Source organism: Lathyrus oleraceus, chromosome 6 (genome assembly GCF_024323335.1).
Source record: "Lathyrus oleraceus cultivar Zhongwan6 chromosome 6, CAAS_Psat_ZW6_1.0, whole genome shotgun sequence".
In the NCBI taxonomy this organism is placed as follows: domain Eukaryota; kingdom Viridiplantae; phylum Streptophyta; class Magnoliopsida; order Fabales; family Fabaceae; genus Lathyrus; species Lathyrus oleraceus.
The window spans coordinates 197,577,185-197,597,716 of NC_066584.1; the positions used below are offsets into that span (position 1 = coordinate 197,577,185).

A 20,532-nucleotide genomic window follows, 5' to 3' on the forward strand; every position below is an offset into this window, starting at 1 on the left:
CTCAGTTTTGAGCCACCTTTTCTGTTTTAGTCAATAAATGCATTCAGTCAAATAGTTTTGTTTTTGTTTTCATTACCGCTTTGATTACGAAAACATCCGTTCATTTTTGATAAGAATATATGCATTTTGAAACATAGAGGTCCCTTCCGATGCATGCTTATAAGATTGAAATCTGGAAATCTTATTCGGAGGTTTGAGTGACCCAGATGTTGAAGTGTTGGCACGCCTGGGGCACGCTTTTATCTAACAATCTCTTGTGCAGGTGCTGTTAGATATCTTCATTCGCTGGCAAGTAGTGATATGAAGCCTTTTGACAAAAGATCCCCACAGAGCCCAACCAGGGGCAAGGGATATACGAACAATGAAAAGACGGCGAAAGAAGGACGACGATCCTGGAAGGAAAGTTAATCAAGAAGACTTTTCAAAGTCTAAGGACTGGAAAGTTTGTATGAATCCCAGGAATTCGATCTTCGTGGGATGAATCAGAAAAGTCCAGACGAGTCTGGGAGTTCTCAAAAGTGGAAAGTCAACACTGTGGTGGGATGGTGAACACCAGTGTTCGACGAATCGAAGGGCGGCCCGTGTCCGATAGGCCGTATTTCTCCAATGGGTTTGAGAGTGTCATCTCCCTAGCAGATTCGAGATCGGTGCCTCCTCAGCAAGCCTGAAGGTTACCATATCCCCAGCGGAGTTGTGATTCTGAAGCTGTCTTCCCAGCAGAGTTTGTGTTGATGGTTCTCCCCCAGCAAGGTCCCCAAGCGGACCGAGTCCGGTGGAATCATCCCCAGTAGAGGTAAGGATTGGTTGCCTCCCCTAGCAGGGTAATCGCCAAGCAGTATGGGTTCGATGGAGGTCATCCCCAGCAAGGTTTGTCTTTCCCCAGCGGGGTGGAAATTGACGTGGTAATAAGATCCTCAGCACAGCTCCTGGAGTTCCCCGGTGTTGTCTCTGGAAGGGGCGTGTGTTTATGCATCCATCATTTAGATAAGCATAGCATAGTGCATCATTAGTGCATAGCATTTCCATGATCATGGGGCATTGTGTAAAACAAAAAAAAACTCATGCATCAACATTGCAAACATGTCCATTAGCCCTAGGCCGTGGTGACCAGCCGAGATTGGGTTGTTGGAAGGAGTTTAGCATCGCGCCATTGAATCGGCTTCAGAGTTGGGTTCCCCAGCATGGTTGAGAGGTTGGTGTTTTCTCAGCAAGTGACTCCTTAGTTGAGTGGGTATCCCCAGCAGTGTTACTCCCCGAAGATGGCAGCATTTTGCAAGCTTGGGTCAATTCCCCTAGCAGATGTGGGTGTGTCTGATCTCTCCATGTAGAGTCTACCCCTTAAGCAGAAAGTGTCTACCATTTCCTTCTGCGCTCCCTACTGAGTTATACCCTCGTGGATGACGGTTGTTTCCGTTCCCCCCCTCACGGGACGGGTTTCCCTATTGAGTTCTTTCCTCATTAGGATGAGTCTTGTTTCAGTCTGCCTTTTGGGATTGATCCTAAATTGGCTCCCCGTTGACTGTTTGTTGGCCTCTACCTACAAACCGGTAGCTGTAAGTCCTATCGTCGTGGTTTTCTACCTACAAGCCGGTAGTTGTAAAATCCCACTTTCATCCCCTAGCAGAGGTAGCCTTTATGGTTCATTCTGTTTGTTGAGTTCTACCTACAAACCGGTAGCTGTAAGTCCTATCGTCGTGGTTTTCTACCTACAACCCGATAGTTGTAAAATCCCACGTTCTCCCCTTGGTGGAGTTAACCCTCTGTGCTCATCCTGATTGATGACGGTTACTTTTTCTGTGGTTTTCTACCTACTAACCGGTGGATGTAATCCCCTCTTTGTGGTTATCATTATCCAGTTTCGGTATTGATATTCTCATCCTTTCGGATAGTTGCTTTGAGTATTTTTACCCCCTTTTTTGATTGGTCATCTTTGCATACCTAGTCCTGGTACCCCGATGCCTTTCTTTTCGGTCGATTTATCCATTTAACAACCTCAACCCGGTTATGGATAATCTTCCATGCGAGTGTGTTATCTACGTTTTGACGGCTATAGATAATATGTCTCATGCGCTCTTGGGTCGAAGTTTTGTCCTCCCCAGCTGAGTAAGATTCGTATTCCCTATGGAATCGAATGTCCATCCTTTAACAAGGCTGCTTTTCTAGCCCTCTTCAGGATGTTGAGTGTTTTGGAACACAAACCAATTCACGTTTGGTCGGTCACCCGTTTCATACCTACAACCCGGTATCCTTGGTGTTCCTTCCTGTTTGCTCGCTGTAGTGACCTCAGTCCCCAGTGAGACCCCCTGCAAGTGTTTTGCCCTGTCATCTTGTAGATGTCAGTATCCCGTTAGCACCCGCGTGTGTTACTTCTTTGGTGTCGGTAAACACCATCTTTCGGTGATTTCCCAGTCATGCGTAAGTGTCTGGTCTTCTTTGGTGTCGGTAAACACCATCTTTCGGTGCTTTCCCAGTCATGCGTAGTGTCTGGTTTTCTTTGGTGTCTGTAAACATCATCTTTCGATGTTCGTAACGTCGTCCCTTCCCTAGTGAAGTTTACTCCTCTCTGTTGGTGTCGATAAACGTCGAGTTTTTCCCGATCATCTGTTGATGATTTGGTTGTGTTCACCCTCCCTAGAGTTTCCTCCTCTCCGTTGGTGTCGATAAACGTCGAGTTTTTCCTATGCGTCCGTTGGCGTATATTTGATATCTTTCCCCACAGGGTCGTCCTCCGAGTTTCCTCCTCTCCGTTGGTGTCGATAAACGTCGAGTTTTTCCCGATCATCCGTTGATGATTTGGTTGTGTTTGTTATCCCCAGTACTCCTCTCCGTTGGTGTCGATAAACGTCGAGTTTTTCCTATGCGTCCGATGACGTATGGTTGCTTATTCCCCGCAGATCATTCATTAATGACTGTTGATTCCCCTCAGAGTTGATCCTCCTCTCCGTTGGTGTCGATAAACGTCGAGTTTTTCCTAGTCATCCTATGATGTCTAGTTGTACCTTTCCCCATGCGGATTTACCTCCCCGTTGGTTTCGATAAACGTTGAGTTTTTCTCATTCGTCCGATGACGTCTGATTGTGTACCCTATTCCCAGTCATTCATTAATGTCTGGTTGATTTCCCAGCCAGAATCCCCAGTAGACGTCCTATTTGGTGTCCGGTTGTCGTCTCCCTTTCGTTCGATGACGTCTGGTTGAGTTTTCTCCTTCTCCGTTGGTGTCGATAAACGTCGAGCTTCTCCCTTTTGTCCTATGACGTCTGGTCGAGTCTTCCCATTCATCCGATGATGTCCGGTCTCCTTCTCCGTTGGTGTCGATAAACGTCGAGCGTCTCCCTTTCGTCCGATGACGTCTGGTTGAGTTTTCTCCTTCTCCGTTGGTGTCGATAAACGTCGAGCATCTCCCTTTCGTCCGATGACGTCTGGTTGAGTTTTCTCCTTCTCCGTTGGTGTCGATAAACGTTGAGTCTCCCTTTCGTCCTATGACGTCTGGTTGAGTTTCCTCCTTCTCCGTTGGTGTCGATAAACGTCGAGCGTCTCCCTTTCGTCCGATGACGTCTGGTCGAGTCTTCCCATTCATCCGATGATGTCTGGCTACCTCTCCGTTGGTCTTGGTAAACGTCGAGTTTTTCCTGGTCGTCCCAGCTGATTCACCTCTCCGTTGGTTTCGGTAAACGTCGAGTTTTTCCCATTACGTCCGCTGACGTATGGTTGTATCCTTTCCTGGTTATCCCCAGTAGAGTTGATTTACCTCTCTGTTGGTCTTGGTAAACGTTGAGTTTTTCCTAGTTGTCCGCTGGCATCTAGTTGAGATTTCTGTTCCCATTCATCGTGTGTTGATGTCTGGATGTGGTTGTGCTTTTGAAAGAAGAAAGACAGAAAAAAGAAAATTCCCAGCAGTGTGCAAATTCTACGGTTTCTTGGTATTCAATCCCTGTTTACCCTGAAAGTCTGACAGCCGTTGCTCTCATCCATTCGGGTTCCCAGTTGATTGAATAGGGGCAGCTGTAGAACCTCAAATTTGCACCCTCCTTGTGTACATACATTTTCATGATTAGGTCATTAACATAACATAGTTCATTGCATAACATTGCATAGCCATTTGCCCAAGTGCAGGCTCAACTGACAAATTAGGTCAAACTGGTTAGGAGAATCAGTCAAACAAGCAAGCATGTGCTATTTTCATTGGAACAAAGCCCTATGGTTGATTTATCAAGTGCATGTGGTCTAAGGATCATTGTGAAATGATTTGGCCAAAGATTGGATGCTCAGAAAAGTCATCAGTCAAGCTGAATTTCAGCTGGAACCATAGAAAGTCAACTGTGGTCAACTGTGCCTGATTTTATGGATTGGAAGGTGTGAGATGGTTTGAAAGGCCTCATTCATGTCCATATAAGTCTCATTTGACATACCAAAGACCAAGGTTGAAGAATTGGAGGTCAGACAAGAAGTTTCCTAAAATGGCAGGTGACCTGTAATTTCAGCTGCCCAAAATGGAAAGTTTTTCTCCCCAAAATTACTTCATCATACAAGCTTCAAATGAAATTTTGTCCAACATGAAAGTTGAATATCTTGATCTCACCATTCCAAAAAGTCCAAGAACTTGAAATTCCCATGTGTGGTTGGCAAGATATGGTCCATTCATTTTCCAAAAATGCCCAAAATCAAAGTGGCATAACTTTCACATGGAATGGCCAAATTGGATGGTTTTTCTTTGAGAAAACCAAATTTGATGTGTACTTTCATAATCCATCATCACATTTTGCCAAAAGCCTTCACATAAAAAGGTCAATTTTCAAGTGCAACAATTAAAAACCAAGGGCAAAATGGTCCAACTTTCAAATTACAAGGAATTTTGACATGAGACTTTTTTCAACACATCACATATGCCATTTAGAACTTGTGTGAACTGGTTTTTGCTATTATAGTGGCTTAATTTGAAAAAGGGCATATTGGACCTAACACTTGAAAATGCACTTAACATTAATTCACTCCATTTTGCTAATCATGATTAATTTTGGATTAAGGCATTGGTATATATTGCTAATTATAACTGTTTTGCAAAACCACTAATCATTTTTTCAGATCAAAGCCAAAAATCTCACAAAATTCTCCAAATTTTCCACACTTTTCACATTCATTTTCTTCCAATTTCTCAAGAATCTTTGATTTTTGATGCCATTTCTTCATTGAATCTTCACTTGCAGGTGATGGTGGATTACTGTTTATAGGAATTGAAGCAAGAAACCGCGCCATTTCCAACTGTTTCATAGCTCACTCTCCAATGGCAGCTGCGAATTCTTCCATGATCGTGCGCCTTTGAGCTGGATTTCCACCATTAATTACCTTCATAATCAATCTACTTCTTCTGTTTTCGCGAATTGGATCAAAAGGAGCAAAGATTCATCAACTGCCATCGAACAAGGTTGGAATTCGAATCTAACCGTTTGCCAAATTGAGATAGGGCATTTGTAGATCTTTCATTGTGGAGTACTGAGATGCTTGTAGTTTTGATTTTAATCAATTATTGAGAGAGAAATCTAGGATTAAAGATTGTATGTCAAAACTTCCTTCAACCGATTCTTGCTGTATATGAACTTCTGGACAATTTCGTTTGCATATTTGAGACGTACGCATTCATACGGTTCCAACGGTATATCGCTTGTGCATTTTCGTGAAGAAAAGTTCGTCGCCGTTTCTGGTGTTGATGATGAACGATGAATGCTGAAGAACGTGACAAATTCTGGAAAGAAATCGCGTTTCAATCCGCTTCAAGGCATGGCGCATTCGAAATTGTGTTTCCCTCACATATCGTCGAATCATGACGCGCCAGCACATTAATGTTGCGCTGCGTTTTAGGCCGGGCATAGGAGAATTACGAAGTTGCCATCCAGACTTAATTCATTTAATAATTCACTTTAAATAATTATTTCACTATTTAACAAACTTTAAAAATCATATAAAATCCATTTTTAGTCCAAATTTAGTGGGAGTTTTTTTGTTAGATTCATAATTTTCTCTAGTTTTTTATAGGTATGATAACTCAAGTTGTGCTTGGAGAATTTTTGACTTTGCCTATGGATCTTTGACTTGTGTGCATTTTGTATATGTTTCACCATTTCTAACATGAAATACTCATACCTTATCCAAATTGAATGAAATTTCACATGATGATTCTTGACTCATTGCTGGTTATTTTGATGTATAGTTTGTGAATTTTGGATCTCTGGTTTGGTAGATATGATGTGTGCAAGTTGAGTGTGACAATTTGTGTCACACTAGGTTTCTGGTGTTGATGATGAACGATGAATGCTGAAGAACGTGACAAATTCTGGAAAGAAATCGCGTTTCAATCCGCTTCAAGGCATGGCGCATTCGAAATTGTGTTTCCCTCCAATATCGTCGAATCATGACGCGCCAACACATTAATGTTGCGCTGCGTTTTAGGCCGGGCATAGGAGAATTACGAAGTTGCCATCCAGACTTAATTCATTTAATAATTCACTTTAAATAATTATTTCACTATTTAACAAACTTTAAAAATCATATAAAATCCATTTTTAGTCCAAATTTAGTGGGAGTTTTTTTGTTAGATTCATAATTTTCTCTAGTTTTTTATAGGTATGATAACTCAAGTTGTGCTTGGAGAATTTTTGACTTTGCTTATGGATCTTTGACTTGTGTGCATTTTGTATATGTTTCACCATTTCTAACATGAAATACTCATACCTTATCCAAATTGAATGAAATTTCACATGATGATTCTTGACTCATTGCTGGTTATTTTGATGTATAGTTTGTGAATTTTGGATCTCTGGTTTGGTAGATATGATGTGTGCAAGTTGAGTGTGACAATTTGTGTCACACTAGGTTTCTGGTGTTGATGATGAACGATGAATGTTGAAGAACGTGACAAATTCTGGAAAGAAATCGCGTTTCAATCCACTTCAAGGCATGGCGCATTCGAAATTGTGTTTCCCTCCAATATCGTCGAATCATGACGCGCCAGCACATTAATGCTGCGCTGCGTTTTAGGCCGGGCATAGGAGAATTACGAAGTTGCCATCCAGACTTAATTCATTTAATAATTCACTTTAAATAATTATTTCACTATTTAACAAACTTTAAAAATCATATAAAATCCATTTTTAGTCCAAATTTAGTGGGAGTTTTTTTGTTAGATTCATAATTTTCTCTAGTTTTTTATAGGTATGATAACTCAAGTTGTGCTTGGAGAATTTTTGACTTTGCCTATGGATCTTTGACTTGTGTGCATTTTGTATATGTTTCACCATTTCTAACATGAAATACTCATACCTTATCCAAATTGAATGAAATTTCACATGATGATTCTTGACTCATTGCTGGTTATTTTGATGTATAGTTTGTGAATTTTGGATCTCTGGTTTGGTAGATATGATGTGTGCAAGTTGAGTGTGACAATTTGTGTCACACTAGGTTAGGTCAATTTCATGATTTTATTTGACATGCCTAGGCTTTTCCAATTGATCTCAAATTTTGCATGCTGTGTCTTGTATATGTCTAGTTTCACTATGAATTTTTGTATGAATTGTTGATTCATTTTCCATTTAATTGAGATTTTTGATTTGCTGTTTAGACATTTGAGGGTTTTGCTTGAGTGATTTACTTCCATGTCTTGTGAAATGCTCATACCATATCATATGAATGTGAAATTTGATGGAGTGATTCATAACATGTTCATTGTTAATTTGGCTTTGGTCCCATTCATTTCTTAATTGTTCTCACTGTTTTATGATTGATGAATGTTGATGCTCATTTTGCTACCATGTGTTGACTTGTTTGGATTGCTGCTGACTTTATGATTTTCATTGACCTACTTCCTGTTGTCCAAATGGCATGAAAATTGATATGTAGCTCATTGAATGTGTCCTGTTTAGGCTGGAATTTTTGTGGAATTTATTGAGCTGTTTAGGGGTTTGTTTGAATGTGATCTTTCTGTTTGCTCCTATATGGTTCATAATTGCCTAGCTTGATCTAATTTGTGCATAAAATTAATTTGGTGCATAGTTTAGACATGAGACCAATTGGATTCTCTTTGTATTTGATTAATGTTGATTTTGATCATGTTTCACTTGCTGTTTTGACTTTTTTCCTTCCTTTTGACCCTAGGCTTGTCCTAGTGGTCTTGTATCTCATGTTTGAATGTGATTTTCAGGTTAAGAGGCAAAATACCTTAAGGAAGTGGATTCACTTGTGATTGAGATATCATTTGACATTGAACACTAACTTGTTTTGTTTTGTAGGATGTTTGAGCTTTAATGGTTTGCACTTTGGTGCATTGGCTTGTGTTTGTCTGTTTATAGCTAATTGTGAACCATTTGCTGTTTAATTCTGTGATTGGTATACTGATGATATTTGATTGATTTCAGGTACACTAGTTGCTAATATTGCTTTGCTTTGCTTGATAAGCAATTTGCACTGAGGTATAACATTCTTGTCTCCATGTAGTCTGGAAGACCTGGCCTGTTACTTGGCCAGGCACCTGTCTGAAGTCCTCCTTAAGAGGCAATGTTTGTGATTGTTTACTTTTGTCCCCAAGCAGGTAAAGATCTCAATGAGGCAATTGGTGGATCAAAGAGATATGCAATCTATCTCCCACTATTCTGTTGAGTCGTCCCTCTGCTCACACCACTGTGTTGATGCATTGGGACACAAACCCAAGATCTTGTACAATGTACAGTTGTGTCAGAGTCTTGAGTGTAGAAGGGTTCCTCCATTCTGAACCCACGCTCCTTTGTCTTAAGCTCTCCCTGACCAGGGATAAGAGCTGTGAAGTCTCATCTTCACTCTCCTTTCATCAGCTTCACCTTAGCCCCTCAATGGCAAGGTTAAGAGCTAACACCACCTCTGTACAGATGACTTGCTCTTGCAGTCTTACCCTTTGATTGAGCCCCATTGGTGTGCATATAGTGTGTGCTACTTGTGAATGCTTGATTTGCTGTTTACTTGTGTTGAATAGAATAGGCTTGCTTCCTGTGCAAGTTAGCTAGAAACCTTGACTTAGGGACAACTTTGCATGATAACAGCTAGGCTCGAGTTAGTCTCCCTAGTTGTGTTTCCCTCTGTCATCTGGTTAGGCTAGTCCTGTGTCCCTCCGTAGGGGAACTACGTCGCCCTGATCCTCATACCAGATGAGGTACGTAGGCAGGAGATGAGCAGATCTCTCCGGGCGCCTGTGTCTTTGTTTTGTGTTGTTGTGTGCTTGGAAGCTGATGTAAGTCCATCAAGTGGCATTCGGGTTCCAGTGTGCGTGTGTTTTGGTTTGGATGCTGATGTAAGTCCAGTGATTGGCATTCAGGCTCCACGTTTGCCTCCTTGTGTGTGTTTTTGGTTCGGATGCTGATGTAAGTCCAGTGATTGGCATTCAGGCTCCACGTTTGCCTTCTTGTGTGTGTTTTGGTTCGGATGCTGATGTAAGCCCAGTGATTGGCATTCAGGCTCCATGTTTGCCTTCGCCTGTGTTTGTTTGTGTGCGTGTTAGTCGAGCTACGAATGCTCTGATTCTTCTTCGTCCAAGAAGATACGTATGCATAGGATGCGACATCCTAGCGAGCATGTTTCCCCAGTCCGAACTACTTTGACTCTGATGTCTATGCTTGATAGACTAAGTAGGCCCAGGATGCGATATCCTGCCGAGTCAGTCTTGTTTGTTTTCTTTTGTCTCCTTCAGCCTGTATAGATGTTTATTTGAGCAGTGTTTTAGCAATCATTTTCCTTCCTATTATGCGTGGATCCCGTCGAGTACGACGGATGCGTAGGGGTGCTAATACCTTCCCTTCGCATAACCGACTCCCGATCCCATTCTCTTTGGTCGCGAGACCATGCTTTTTCCAGGTTTACTCTGAGCGTTTCCTTTCCCTCTTTTGGGATAAATAACGCACGGTGGCGGCTCTGTTGTTCTTGTTTCCCGCCGGTTTTTCGCGTAATGCGACACTTAGGTAGATTGAACTGCATCTCACGGTTCACATCTCATCTAACAGCCACGTGTGAGCCCATATTCAAGTTGATTGAGAAAAGATCAAACGGTCAGGTGAAATAATGATTGCCAAGCGGCATTGGAAAAGATAAAAGAATATTCGCATGAGCCTCCGATTCTGATGCCTCCTGTGGAGGGATGACCGTGAATCCTATACTTGACATTCCTCGAGGGGTCTATGGGGTGTGTACTGGGGCAGCATGACGAGTCTGGTCGAAAAGAGCATGCAATTTACCTTAGCAAAAAGTTTACCGACTGTGAAACAAAATATTCACTGCTCGAGAAAACTTGTTGTACTTTGGCATAGGCTGCTCGCCGACTAAGACCGTATATGCTGGTTCATACCACTTTATGGATTTCCAAGATGGATCCGATCAAGTATATGTTTGAGAAGCCAGCATTGACCGGACGGGTTGCGAGGTGGCAAATGATTTTGACAGAATACGATGTTCAATATACCTCTCAGAAAGCAATCAAGGGGAGTGTATTGTCTGATTACCTCGCCCAGCAACCCATTGAGGATTATCAACCGATGAAGTTTGAATTCCCTGATGAGGACATCATGGTTCTCAAATCGAAAGATTGTGAGGAACCAATCCCGGAGGAGGGGCCTGACCCTGAATACGAACGGATTCTGATGTTTGTTGGGGCCATTCACAAGGATGGTAGTGGAGTTGGAGCTGTTTTGGTTACGCCGAAAGGATCTCACATTCCTTGTGTTGCCCGGCTAACGTTTGAATGCACCAACAATGTGGCAAGTACGAAGCTTGTATCCTGGGTATCGAACCTCGGTGCGTCTACTGAGGCAACGCCATTCTCGCTTGTGTATGGGATGGAAGTTGTGCTACCGGTTGAGGTTCAGATTCCGTCAGTGAGAGTCCCGATGGATGTGAAATTGAAAGAGGCTGAATGGATAAGGACTCGGTACGAAGAGTTGAGCCTGATTGAGGAAAAGAGGCTGGCGGCCATTTGTCATGGGCAGTTGTACCAGCAGCGGATGAAGCGTGCTTTTGACCGAAAGGTACAACCTCGTGTGTACCACGTGGGAGATATGGTGTTGAAAAGGATCCTTCCTCCTCAAAACGATCGTCGGGGCAAGTGGACACCCAATTATGAAGGTTCATTCGTGGTCAAGAAGGTTTTTTCTGGCGGAGCCTTGTTGTTGACGACCATGGATGGCGAGGATTTTCCATCCCCTGTGAATGCGGACGCAGTTAAAAAATACTTCGTATAAGAGACCCGCTGGACGAAAAGAATAAAATAGTCTAGGCAAAAATGGGCATCCCGGCGCACCAGAAAAAATGAAAAGGTTCGGGCAAAAATTAGGGATAAAATGAAAAAACTGTACACCCGGCAAGTCGAAAACCCCACAAGGGCGGCTTGGGCAAAAAAGGGTATCCCGGTGGACTGAAAACCCGAAAGGGCGGTCCAGGCAAAAGAGGGATTGAAACGAACAACTGCGTCCAGCATGATCGTTTGTACTTTGGTTAAGACACCTAGATAATTCCCGGTAGAGATCGATCGAAAGCGTCTTGTTCAGAAGGCAGAAAGCACGGAGAGTCTTGAGGACATATGGGGTGTAACCGACTGGGAACTCGATGAGATCACGGTTTCACATTGCCATTAGGATAGATTTTCCTTTTGTGCGCAATTACCTCTTTTCAGGAATTGCTTCCTGTGTATTGCTCGGTTTTGAGCCACCTTTTTCAATCAATAAAATGCATATTCAGTCAAATAATTTTATTTTTGTTTTTCATTACCGCTTTGATTGCAAAAACATCCAGTTATTTTTTATAAAGAATATTTGCATTCTGAGACATACAAGTCCCTTCCAATGCATGTTTAAAAGATTGAAAACTTGAAATCTTATTTGGAAGGTGGAGTGACCCAAGTGTTGAAATTTTGGCACGCCTGGGGCACGTTTTTATCTAACGATCTCTTTTGCAGGTGCTGTTAGTCATTTTCACTCACTTGCAGGTTATGATGTGAAGCCTTTTGACAAAAGATCCCCGTGGAGTCTGTTATACGGTGAACTGACTTGGGGTATTTTGCTTTTTATCGCAATGTCGCGGATAGAAAGAGTCGCCACCGACTTTTCTTTTATCCAATAAGGAAAGGTGGAAAAGAACAGGAAAGACCTCAATAGATTTTGGGTTCGGGAGGTACATTATACAAAGGGAAGGTATTAGCATCCTTTGTATCCATGGTTATCCATGGGCTCTTAATTGCTGGATCACTTATATTTTTGTCTGAAAAGTGTTGGTGAATTGTTTAAAAATGTTTCGAAAAGAGAGTTTAACTTTGTAATGATTCTCGTATGAATGTATACAAAGTATTTATCTCGTTTGATTTTGAAAAACAGTTTAGAAAAATATAACTTGGTAATGATTCTAGTATGAATGTATACCAAGTGGTGATTTTCTAGGACTTGCAAAGTGTGAGGGGTGGAAAATGTTTTAGGTTATGATCCAGCAATTGAGAGTTATACCTTCCTAAGGTCGTTATGGGCATTTCCTATCCTTATGAGGGTAAAACCGTCCTTACTATTGAGAAGTAAGTAGTTTTATCCTTTGGATGTAAAAGGGTCATTGTAGGGTCATCGATAGGTCATTGAAGGCAACCGTTGTAAGGATACCTTAGCATTCGAAGGGACGATCATCATTTAACCGTAGGCTACACCGAAGGGTCATCGAGGGACAAAGGCAACATTCGAGGGACTATGATGATTTAATCGAAAGGTCTTTGCTAAGTGTATCCCCACATTCGCGGGACATGACCGTAATACCGTAATATCGTAAGGCACAAGAGAGGTCCAAGATCACATATTTAAAGGCCATATTTTAAAGTCAATTAGGTGATTAGGATGAATCTCCACATTAAAATCAATACATTAAAATTAATACATTAAAATTAATACATTAAAATTAATTAAGCAATTTAGGGTGGATCTTCATAAGGGTATCCCACAAATAAAGTGGAAGGCCTAAACAACACTCTTTTCCTGGGATATGTGAACCTTTACAAAATTCAGCAAACGGGTTAGAATACCAATCAGGGTGCAATCGAGGATTACACCGCAAAAGAAAACACAGCAGCATGAATGTCAGGCAAAACAGTGCATAATTAACATAGAATAGATCAGGTTACGCATAGGACATAACAAATATCAACGGCTGTCCCGTTCGCCTCTGCCTCGCCTAGCGAGGGCCTAGCGAATGCTCGCTACATGCTCGCTTAGCGATGTGCTAGCGAGCGGCTGCGGGTTTTGAATTTCAGAACAGTATGATCTCAGCATGCTGCATGCCTTATTGCATTCAATTACAGAAATAATATGGTCAAACACTCAGGATATCCAGGCGTACTGGAATTCACATGCAAAGTCTAATTACATATCCAAAAATTCAATCATGATGCATTATGTATTTAGAGATTTACAAATTGGAAGCATAAAACAATAATGATACACAAACCTGTTTGCAATGGAGTGGTAATGCTGAATTGGCAAGTCACTTTTGGTATCGGGTTGAGTTGGGCGGCGGTAACTTCGGTGCGGATGAGCGGCCGTCAGGGTTTCTTCACTCCGACTTCTCTGGGCTACTCTCCAGGGTTTCTATGCTAGGGTTTCCGTCCGTCTTCTTCTGTTTTCGTCCTCCCCTTTTCGTTCTGGAGTTGGGGTATTTATAATACTCCTTTGATGACCTAATGGGCTCAGAATGAAGCCCGAAATTTTCTGTTGTCTGTCAGCTTCGCTAGGCGAGTGTGTAGCGAACGTGTAGCGAACGTTCGCTAGGCGAGCGTGTAGCGAACGTGTAGCGAACGTTCGCTAGGCGAGCGTGTAGCGAACGTGTAGCGAACAGGCCAGTTTGGGCCATTTTCTGGATTGGGCCATTCGTGAGCTGGGTCTTTGTTCCTTTAAGATCAGTGTCATAAAAATGAGTCGGAATGCCCTGAAAAATGTCTTAAAATATTAATGGGCAAATTTTGGGGTATGACAGCTGCCCCTGTTCAATATTCTTGAACCGAGAGAGTCAGAATGGTATGTACGCCATTCGTGGTCTGGAGATGGAAGATTATTGAACACTTAGGATGCCCCAAAAATTTGCACTTGTTAATTAGTTAGTCTTGATGGAGATGGGTTTAAAGATGCCATCTAGGAAGTTTGATGATGAGAGCTTCAGAGTACGTCATATGTTAGAAGATATCTGAAGTCATGGGTGTCACTGGGTCATACGCTAGACCGTATAGTGAGTCATTCATTAGGCCGTCGACTTCACTGGGGAGTTAGAATGGGTCATACGCCGCTGGGGATAACAGATCAGAATGGATCATACGCTAGATCGTATCTGAGTTGCAGAATGGGCCGTCTGTTAGGCTGTATCTGACGAAAAGTAGTCGTACGCTAGAATACACCTCGGGATGTACCGTCCGCTAGGTAGTATCTGAGGAATGAAGATCCGAATGGGTCGTACGCTAGACCGTATTGTTGGAGGAGTAATATGTTGTGCCGAATCAAAACGAGATAAGAATCCGAATGAGTCATACACTGCTGGGGATAAAGGATCAGAATGGATCGTACGCTAGATCGTATCTGAGTTGCGGAACGAGCCGTCCGTTAGGCTGTATCGTTACTGGGGGTGAAGGATCAGAATGGATCGTATGCTAGATCGTATCTGAGTTGTAGACTGAGCCGTCCGTTAGGCTGTACCTGGTGATGAAGGGGGTAGTCATACGCCAAACTACACTTCAGAATGTACCGTACGCTAGGTAGCATTTGAGGGGATGAACATCCAAGCGGGTCGTAAGCTAGACCGTCTCTGAGTAGCAGAACGAGCCGTCCGTTAGGCTGCATCTGATGATAAAGGGGGTAGTCATACGCCAGACTACACTTCAGAATGTACCGTACGCTAGGTAGCATTTGAGGCCTTGAAGGTCCAACTGGGTCGTATGCTAGACCGTATTGGAGTTGTTGAAGGTCGGAATGGATCGTACGTTAGATCGCATCTGAGTTGAAAGAGTCATATGTAGAGCTGAATCAGAATGAACCGTATGCTAGGCTATATCTGATAGTATTTGTATATGTTGTATTTGCAATAAATGTCTGGGATGGGCTTATAGATGCCGTTAGGAGGATGTCAGAATGAATGTTGACATGGAGTATATCTGAAAGATGTAGTTGAATCCTGAACGTAATCGATGAAGATGTCCGTCTGAATGGCTCTCTATTTTGACTGTATCAGGAAGATAATTAACCTGAAAAATAAAGTTAGCTTCATGCCATGTCATGATGCATGAGATGTTTTATGCTTCTGAAAATAACTGCAAACGATGTATGCATGCGTATGCTGTGAAATGATGTAATGAATGAATTATGCATCTGAAAAGTTCTTCCAGAGGACTCTACTGGGGAAAACAACTCTCAATCTTCTGGTTGGGAGATACTGGTATCGATGACCCTTTCTTAGCCGGGGATGCTTGATTTCTGTCTGATGGTAGAAATGTTCAACAGAAGCCTGGCTGGGGGTGGAAGAGATGACCCATTTGTCTAGTAATGCCACTCTCTTCTGGGAATGACTGGCTTTGCTGGGGGATAGGATTAGCAGCGGATTCATTGGAAAGCATGATTAGACCTTCTCCTCGATCCTGAAGTCTAGTAGTAATCGCTATTTCTATTTTATGCACGCATTTTTGGTAAACATCGATCATATCCAAATGCATATATTAATTCGAATTAAATCAATGGACGTTTATGCAAACAAAACAGAGAAAGTAAAACAAGAGCATTTTTTTTTTTGAAACTAAAATTATATTGATTTCGAAAGAGGGCCTATAAACAGGAAATTTGTGTACAAGGAGACAAAAATCCTAGTAAGAGGAAATTGTCAAGAAAACAAAGAGAAAGCTATACCGAAAACGCCCTATTGACTTTTAATTCCACTACTGCCATTATGTCTTCAAGCCTCTCATCCCGTGCTGTCGGATAGAAGTGATTGGCTTGTTCAGTCCCTTGAACTTGGTTGGAGCTGACTGAGAACGGAACATAGTCGTACGCTTTAGTCCCTCATTTTTGCCTGGACCACCTTTTCAGGTTTTCAGTCCACCAGGATACCCTTTTTTGCCCAAGCCGCCTTTTCAGGTTTTCGACTTGCCGGGTGTACATCCTTATATGTTTATCCCTAATTTTTGCCCGAACCCTTTTGGTTCGCCGGGATGCCCTTACTTTTTCCTAGGCACGTCGACCTAGCAGGTCTCTTTTATGCGTAGTATTTTTTGACTATGTCTGCGTTCACGGGATGCGGGAAGTCTTCACCGTCCATTGTAGCTAGTATCATGGCTCCACCAGAGAATACCTTCTTAACTACAAACGGCCCTTCGTACGTGGGAATCCATTTGCCTCTGGGATCACCTTGTGGTAGAATGATACGCTTTATTACCAAGTCGCCAATTTGATACACCTGTCTCTTGACTCTTTTGTTAAATGCCTGGGTCATGCGCTTCTGATATATCTGTCCATGACACACAGCCGCAAGTCTCTTCTCATCGATCAAGTTTATCTGGTCGAGTCGAGTCTGAATCCATTCATCTTCATCTAAGCCCACCTCTTTTATGATTCTTAGAGAGGGAATCTGGACTTCCACTGGTAAAATGGCTTCCATTCCGTAGACTAAAGAGAAAGGAGTTGCTCCTGTCGAAGTGCGTACTGAAGTGCGATAACCGTGAAGAGCAAACGGTAACATCTCATGCCAGTCTTTGTACGTCACCGTCATCTTTTGTATGATCTTCTTGATATTTTTATTAGCAGCTTCTACAGCGCCATTCATCTTTGGTCGGTACGGAGAAGAGTTATGGTGCTTTACGTTGAACTGCGTGCAGAGTTCAGTAATCATCTTGTTGTTCAAATTAGTACCATTGTCAGTAATAATTCTTTCAGGGATGCCATATCGACAAATGAGATTATTCTTGATGAATCGTGCCACCACATTCTTGGTGACAGAAGCGAATGAGGCGGCCTCTACCCACTTTGTAAAGTAATCAATAGCAACAAGGATGAAGCGATGTCCATTAGAAGCAGTAGGTTTAATCTCCCCAATCATATCAATGCCCCACATTTCAAAGGGCCAAGGTGCGGTCAACACGTTCAATGGAGCAGGAGGTGCATGTACTTTATCCGCATATATCTGGCACTTGTGACAGGTTCTGGAGTGATGGTGGCAATCAGCTTCCATGGTAGACCAATAATACCCTGATCTTAGAATCTTCTTGGCCATCGTATGTCCACTAGAATGAGTCCCAAAAATACCGTCGTGCATATTTCCCATAATCTTTTTTGCTTCCTTTTTATCCACACAGCGAAGCAAAGTCGAATCATGGTTACGTTTGTATAATACTCCATTACTCAAAAAGAATTTAGCAGAGAACTTCCTCAGGAATTTTCTGTCATTGATAGATGCCCCCTCAGGGTACTCCTGAGTTTCTAAATATCTTTTTACTTCGTGGAACCAAGGTTTCTCTTCCACTTCATCAGTATTAAGCTCATAACAATGTGCTGGTTCATCCAATCGCTCAATGGTGATCATGGGAGCTTCATTGTCCCATCTGACTCTGAACATAGATGACATGGTAGCTAATGCGTCGGCCAACTGATTCTCTTCTCGTGGGATATGTTCGAATGTAATCTCTTCAAAGTATGGGATTAATGTCATCACCCGTTCTCGGTAAGGGATGAGATTCGGATGCTTAGTGTCCCATTCTCCTTTGACCTGACTGATTACTAATGCTGAGTCTCCGTACACACTCAAAAACTTGACCCGCCGGTCTATAGCAGCCTTGAGTCCCAAAATACATGCTTCATACTCAGCCATATTATTGGTACAATGAAAACATAGTCTAGCAGTGAAAGGCGTATGGTAACTCTCGGGAGAAATGATTACCACACCAACACCATTGCCCAATGCATTAGAAGACCCATCGAAAACCATAGTCCATCGGGATCCTAGTTCGGGTCCTTCATCCGGTCCAGGTTCTTCATAATCAGTAACAAGCATGACATCCTCATCTGGGAACTCAAAATTCATAGATTGGTAATCATCCACTGCTTGATGAGCCAAATGATCGGCTAGCACGCTCCCTTTGATTGCTTTCTGGGTAGTATACTGGATGTCGTACTCTGTTAGAATCATCTGCCATCTTGCTATTCTTCCGGAGAGAGCGGGTTTCTCAAATATGTATTTGATAGGATCCATCTTAGAAATCAATAAAGTGGTATGATTCAACATGTATTGTCTTAGTCAGCGAGCAGCCCAGGCCAAAGCACAACAAGTTCTCTCGAGCAGTGAGTATCTTGTTTCACAGTCGATAAACTTTTTGCTAAGGTAGTATATGGCATGCTCTTTTCGACCAGACTCGTCATGTTGCCCCAACACACACCCCATTGAATTTTCTAACACGGTCAAATACATGATTAGAGGTCTTCCTTCAACTGGTGGCATCAGAATTGGAGGTTCTTGAAGATACTTCTTGATTTTGTCAAAAGCTTCTTGACATTCATCATTCCATCTCATCTCTTGATTTTTCCTCAGTAGTTTGAAGAGGGGTTTGCAGGTGGCGGTCAAATGGGAGATAAATCGGGCAATGTAATTCAAGCGTCCCAAGAAACCTCTGACTTCTTTCTTGTCCATTTCAGTACTCAGATCTATAGTTTCAATTGATTCCTCATGCGGCTGTATGGTCTTTTCTTCTTGTAGTACCAGTCTGGCAAGTTCACCAGGGACTTCACAATCTTCCTCACCTCCATCCTCGGCTTGGTAGATCGGATTTTCAAAGTCATAATGAACAGTAGCAGAACTATTATCAACAGGATCCAGAGTGGATATGGATCGGAAAACTGTTACGTGCGTGTGTGCAAGAAAACATAGCTTGTTTTGAAAAAATGACAGGAAAGATAAAGAGCGCAATATTTGAATGCAAAAGTCCATTGATTTATTGAATGTAAATATGCTTATGAAAATGACAAACCCTTGAAAAATTAGCTATTATGCCCCAGGTATAGACACAATGCTTTGAACCACAAAAATAACAATAACAATTACTCCTGACTAAAGGAAATCGGGATAGTGTCTCCAGCCTTCCAATTACTGAGTCCGTCACCAATTGTTGGGAAAATCCAGCTATCCAGGTCGCAATCGCTATCAGTATCTTCCACAGCATTGACAGTCTTGTCATGATTAGGCAGAGGAGCAATGATGACATTAGGAGTCTCCGGAGGATCAGAGGTAGCCGCCTGTATCTTTCCACTTCGAATGCCGCTTTCAACATGTTCACCTGTTAATATAAGTTCAGTGAAACCCAATGAGGAACTCCTCAATAGATGGCTGTAGAATGGGCCAGTCAGTGTGCTCATGAACATGTCTACTAATTCTCGATCAGTCATAGGGGGTTTGACTCTGCCAGCCAAATCTCTCCATTTTTGAGCATATTCTTTGAAGCTTTCTTTAGATCCCATAGTCATATTCTGCAACTGTAGCTGAGTAGGCGCTAGTTCAGAGTTATACTGGTACTGTTTATAGAAAGCTGTTGCTAAATCAGTCCAGGTGCGGATGTCAGAGCTCTCGAGCTGATAATACCATTCCAACTGTGTGCCAGACAGGCTCTCTTGGAAGAAATGGATCCATAGCTTCTTGTCAGTGGTATGCGGCTGAATCTTTCTCACATAAGCTCTCAGATGCATCTGAGGACAGGACGCACCATCGTACTTAGTGAAAGTGGGGATTTTGAATTTGCGAGGAATGGTCACATCGGAGACCAGACCCAAACTTTCGAAATCCAGACCGGGCGCCTTCTGACCCTCCATAGCTAGCATACGTTCTTCCAGCAACTTGTACTTATCATCTCTTGGAGAGTACTGTTCATTTTCATAATCTTCATCGTCATCCTCAGGGTTGGAGAAATCAGCATTCTCTTCCTCTGAATCATTCTCCGCCCCCTCTTCTGGACCATTCGGGATTCCAAACTTGACTCCTGCGGCCTGTCCTTTACGCCTTCTTCCCGGGTTAATGAAACTCACAGCTTTCTTGTCTTTCTTCTTTTCGAGCAAAAGAGCCTTCAGTTCCTCCTGCCCCTTGGATAAGCTTAGCATCATCTCCTTGAATTGAGCATTCTGAGTCTGGAGATCTTTGACAGTTTGTTCGAGATCCATTTTTCTGTTTGTAATGAAGACCGTGAGAACATTGAACTTGTAGAATACCTGTTATGCAGTGTTATGTTATGTTATGCACTGCATGAAATGTTTTCAAGGACTTTTGGAATTTAACTTTGCGTAAATCACCAACAAGAGAGAAATGTTTATTGCTAATTTCTTTGATCAATGTTCATTACAAAAGGAATAATAATAAAAATACAATGAAAGCTCAAGTCTCCCAGGGGCGACTTCTTTTTGGGCGAAGATACGCATTGAATCTTCGTTCCTCATTAAGCTGACTGGTAAGTTCTAACACTTTCTTCCTTTCTGCGACGAACTGAGT

General features: G+C 42.3%; 1 protein-coding gene across 1 annotated transcript in view; it reads right to left on the bottom strand.

Moving 5' to 3' along the window:
* Positions 1 to 5,070: 5,070 nt before the first annotated feature.
* LOC127094740 (uncharacterized) overlaps positions 5,071 to 20,532 on the bottom strand; it is a 72,634-nt gene continuing 57,172 nt past the window's right edge. Inside the window, exon 5 of the mRNA XM_051033530.1 lies at positions 5,071 to 5,259. Coding sequence (XP_050889487.1) covers positions 5,071 to 5,259 — 189 coding nt within the window. The remainder of the gene's footprint in view (positions 5,260 to 20,532) is intronic.